Below are 4,518 nucleotides of genomic sequence, written 5' to 3'. Positions count from 1 at the left end.
TATTTATAAGAGAGGTTATAAAACGCATCTCAAATTGCTAACCTGAACAAAGGGAGCCTTGTTTCAGCTCTTCAACTGCTTCTTGTAAATTTCAAGCTCTTTCCTGAATTCTCTGGAGGCAACTGGGCATCAGCTTTTCGTAGAATCAGCACTATAATGCTATTAGTACAGATGGAGATTATATTATTTTTACTACTGCTGTTTTACGACTAAGACTACCAGTACCGCAACTGTTACCATTACTACTACTATTGCTAAAGGTACTACTATGACTACCACACCTATCATTATGAATATAGCAACGACTACTACTATTAGTATTACAACTACTACCGCTTTGATTACAATTACGACTACTACTATTACGATGGAACCGAACTTCCCTACTAGCTTCCAGGCCCCAGACTTTCTTCCCCCTTTAGCCATGTAGCCATATATACACTACCAATTATTGCTTGACATAGAACATGCATATTTTTGTTTCACTGCATTCACTCCCTCAGCCGCGTTCTAATGCGACTGCATCTGTGGCAACAATTTTTATGATTATCATTACTACTACCACTACTAATAGTCCTACATTCTACTATTATAATGTCTGCCATTTTTACGAACACTATTACAACTACCATTTCTAATATGACGGACTACGTGTAATTCTAGTCTACGAATGCGTCTGTTGTGTTTACTAACACTTTTTCCATAGTGAAACTGGCCTTCGATCGTCCCATCATGCCAATCCCCATACCAATATTTATTACTAGAACTTGCTTATTATATTATACACGCAACATTCACTACTACTGCTAGTTCGCAGTTTCTCCCGTTGGCAGGCTTTAACGGAATTCCTCGCAGGCACAGCAGAGCCACTCGAACTAGCATCACCTCATCCAGTCGGCAACCATATAGCAATTTCGTTGCGTTTTTCCCTCCGACAAAACTTCTGAAAACCATATGTGGCGAAATGGCTCATCCATGTTTTGGGTCCTATTTTTGTTTTGTTTTGTTTTCATCGTGATTCCGCTTCGTTTGCGCTGGCCCCAGGTGATTTGGCGCCGTTTTCCTATTTCAACCAAGATTCCCATCGCCTCTGACTCTTGTCTGATTTGTCGAGGACGTTATATATAGCTAGTTTTACTGTGTAACAATATGTTATTTTTTTTTTTGTCATCCTTTGAAAGCGAGTAGAATACAGGGGGAAGGAACATTCACAAGACTGAATTACATATGTTTACCTAGCTCCTGGTTTAATTAAGCGACTTTCTACTACTCCGAGTATTCATATTTAGAGAATTGTTTCCCCTTCTCCTCACTTACATACTGTTTACCCCCCCCCTCCCCCCTCCATGTGGCTACACCAAAGATTACATACTTCACCCCTCCATGTGGATACGCTTCAGTTGTTGTCTTACTTGACTAGTTTTCAGTGGTGTTGATTTCATGCTCTTTGCTCAGTCAGTCTTAGACGCTGCAGTGGTTACGGCTTTACATGCTACTTCTACTACCAATGAAAATGCTGATAATCGTTTCACAATTACTGTAAATACTCATGTACTCATGTTATGTATGTGTGTTTATATATATATATATATATATATATATATATATATATATATATATATATATATATACACATATGTACACACACACATATATGTGTGTGTGTGTGTGTGAGTGTGTGTGTGTGTGTGTGTGTAGAAAGAAAAATAAACCACAACCACACGCGCGCACACACACACACACACACACACACACACACACACACACACACACACACACACACACACACACACACACACACACACACACACACACATATATATATATATATATATATATATATATAGAGAGAGAGAGAGAGAGAGAGAGAGAGAGAGAGAGAGAGAGAGAGAGAGAGAGAGAGAGAGAGAGTGTGTGTGTGTGTGTGTGTGTGTGTGTGTGTGTGTGTAAGTGTGTGTGTGTGTGTGTAAGTATGTATGAGTGTGTGTGTTTGTGTGTAAAAAACACAGACACACACACATATACAAAAATATAAATAGATAATTGTATATGAATATCCATAGATATATAATATAAATCTATTCCTTGAGCCCTCCCTTCTACTGCTGCTCTTCCTCGAAGCTGCTTCTCTGACTGGCAGATGGCAGCACCGGCGCCGCCCTTGTGTTATTGCAGATCCAAAACACAACAGTAGCGAACACCCAGCGGACGAGGTAGGATGTAGCGTCACTCCTGTGTCCTTTCGCTCGTTATTTTCCCTCTTGGGGGAAAGATTTATAAATTTCCACTGACCGGGGAGGTTTTAGGATTGTTCCTTGGACGGGTGACATGTTTTAAGGTTCGGCCACAAAGTAAGAAGGAAGTATTTACGCGGAGGTTGGGACAGGCCATGGCATGTAGTAGTATTAAGCAGCAGCAGCCATGTTCAACACTCGGTTTTCTTACATTTCCCCCGCGGCTCAAATTTTGTCCCGGAAGATGCTCATGGGGGGAAGAGTAAATAGATGTGATGAAATGACACGACTGTCCACTTCCCTTGCGGTTACCACACCGGGTTGTTGCAGGGAGAGTGAGTGGAGGAACCTATGGATAGGCCTATGCGGGCTAGAGGGAATCGGGGGTATTTTTGAGATCTTGGAGAGAGATTATTTGTTGAAACGTTAAGAATAAGAATTTTTCGCGATAATACGTGTTGGGGTGGTATTTTAATGTGCAAGATTGTGTGTTATATGTTAAAACATAGGTTTGATATTTAAGCCTATTTGAAAAATGTAGTGTAAGTGATAGTAGGCAACTATTTCTGAAACAAGAACAAATGGGAAAAGGAGTATTGCAAGGTTGTATCATGTGATATAAATCTTGTGTTTTTTTTTTTTTTTAAGTGATGTGCCACTAATATTAGTCCATTTTGAATGAGTCCTGAAGGAAATGACACTTGGCTGTAATGCTTTTAAAATCCATGAGTCTTGATTTTATTGATGATTGTAGTTTCTGCAAATTTATGTCAACTTCTTTGTACAGAAATATCAAAATATAACTGAGATAAGGAAAGCATGGAGATCATGAAATGTCGAGGTTATGGTATTAAAGAAAATCAGAAACAACGTTATTGGGTGAAAAATAATACCTGTAGAAGGTAAAGGGAAGCCCACAATTGGTTTTCAAAGTTTGCGGATAATGTGATGCTGTGACCTCTGTGATTCAAGAATTGAAAAATATGATGTTGATTCTATTGTGAAAGGAGGTTAACCTGTTAAAAACCCGACTGTTCAAGGCCAGTGCAACTGCAGGCTGAATAAGTACCCAAATGAAGATTAACTTGCTCTGTAGGGCAGTAGGCCACATCTTAAGATGTTTAGTCTGGGCTGGACATCTTAGGATGTTTTGCGAGTTTTCTGTTATTTTCTAAACTTATAGTGATACTAGTTGGCAGTTGGTATTATAGGTCAACGTAACTGAAGGAATAAATAGCTTGTGATTTCAACAAAGGGAAAAATGCAGTCATGGAGAGGGAAATGCACTACTTGTATCAGTAAGGAAGCCTAGAAAAAAACAGTTTGACTTTTACATTGGAGAAATGCATTATCCAATATCTGCATCCTTTCAAAGCTTAGGCTTTGTCAGAGGGACAGTGTGAGGGACAGCAGGAGTCCCCACCTCTTTCAGTAGGATGCATTATGGATTATATTTTTGCAAATAGAATTTTAAGCCAAGTTATTTTACAATCAGGCATTCCATGCAATTGATTCCTGATGAGGTATTTTGCAAAAATGATCAGTCATTTACAATGTGCTTTGGCAGATACCCTCTTTTTTCTTGCATTTTTATGTAGATTGTAGCAAGATAGTCTTGCAAGGAAAACAAAATAGAAAAGATGTTCCCAATAACAGCTTATATTGAGACACGTGTGTGGTAAAAATTTGTTATTGCTGCTTTGTTACAGAAGGTTGGTGCTAATTCTAGTTGATAGTTGCAGTGCAAATTACTTGTCTTCTGTTATCTAAAGTGAGCTCTTTATTTCCAGAGTAATTCTTCCACAAAGGAAGACATGACACGTGAGAATTGACCTCTGCTCTGAGACAGTATCGTGTGCTTTTCAACCTGGCATTTGAGCAAGTGTAGATGACCTAAGATGGAGAGTACCACGTACTTCACCAGCAGAAGGGGAGGAACCAGTGTGGAAAAGCCGGAGTGTAGATAATGATGAGTGTTGTAGTGTGAGCACAAAGAAGTGAATTGAAGTGCAGTGCAGTGAAGTGAAGTGCAGAGAAGAAAAATATGGCCTCTGTTTTTGTGCACCCCTGTGCTAGCCTGACCCTATGAGAACTCTAACTTGCTTCATAGACCATGGGTGACCAGGGGGCTCTGGCGAGTCCCAGTGAGGTGGAGGAAGGGTCGTGGAGGACATGGGGGGGCAGGAACAGCAGTTGGGAGGAGCTGCTCCCTCACGTAGGGCAGGAGACCTCTGTGCTGCTTACATCTCAGGGCAGGAGCAGCGGCAGGAACCTCCCCTTGATA

At 40.3% G+C, this 4,518-nt stretch overlaps 1 protein-coding gene across 2 annotated transcripts in view; it reads left to right on the top strand.

The window, feature by feature from the left end:
• Window positions 1–2,088: 2,088 nt before the first annotated feature.
• sfl (N-deacetylase and N-sulfotransferase sfl) overlaps window positions 2,089–4,518 on the top strand; it is a 20,032-nt gene continuing 17,602 nt past the window's right edge. The window contains exons 1-2 of one of the 2 annotated variants that reach the window (XM_043035428.2): window positions 2,089–2,213; window positions 4,025–4,518. The exon at window positions 4,025–4,518 is cut by the window's right edge and continues 149 nt beyond it. In XM_043035428.2, the coding sequence (XP_042891362.1) occupies window positions 4,348–4,518 (171 nt within the window). In that variant the 5' untranslated portion in view covers window positions 2,089–2,213; window positions 4,025–4,347. Of the gene's footprint in view, window positions 2,214–4,024 lie in introns of those variants that run through there. The other variant, XM_043035425.2, reaches the window with a different exon arrangement.

Source organism: Penaeus japonicus, unplaced genomic scaffold, assembly GCF_977035675.1.
Source record: "Penaeus japonicus unplaced genomic scaffold, GWHDUDI00000001_assembly GWHDUDI00000001, whole genome shotgun sequence".
Classification (NCBI taxonomy): Eukaryota; Metazoa; Arthropoda; class Malacostraca; order Decapoda; family Penaeidae; genus Penaeus; species Penaeus japonicus.
This window is presented reverse-complemented; position numbering and strand designations above follow the sequence as displayed.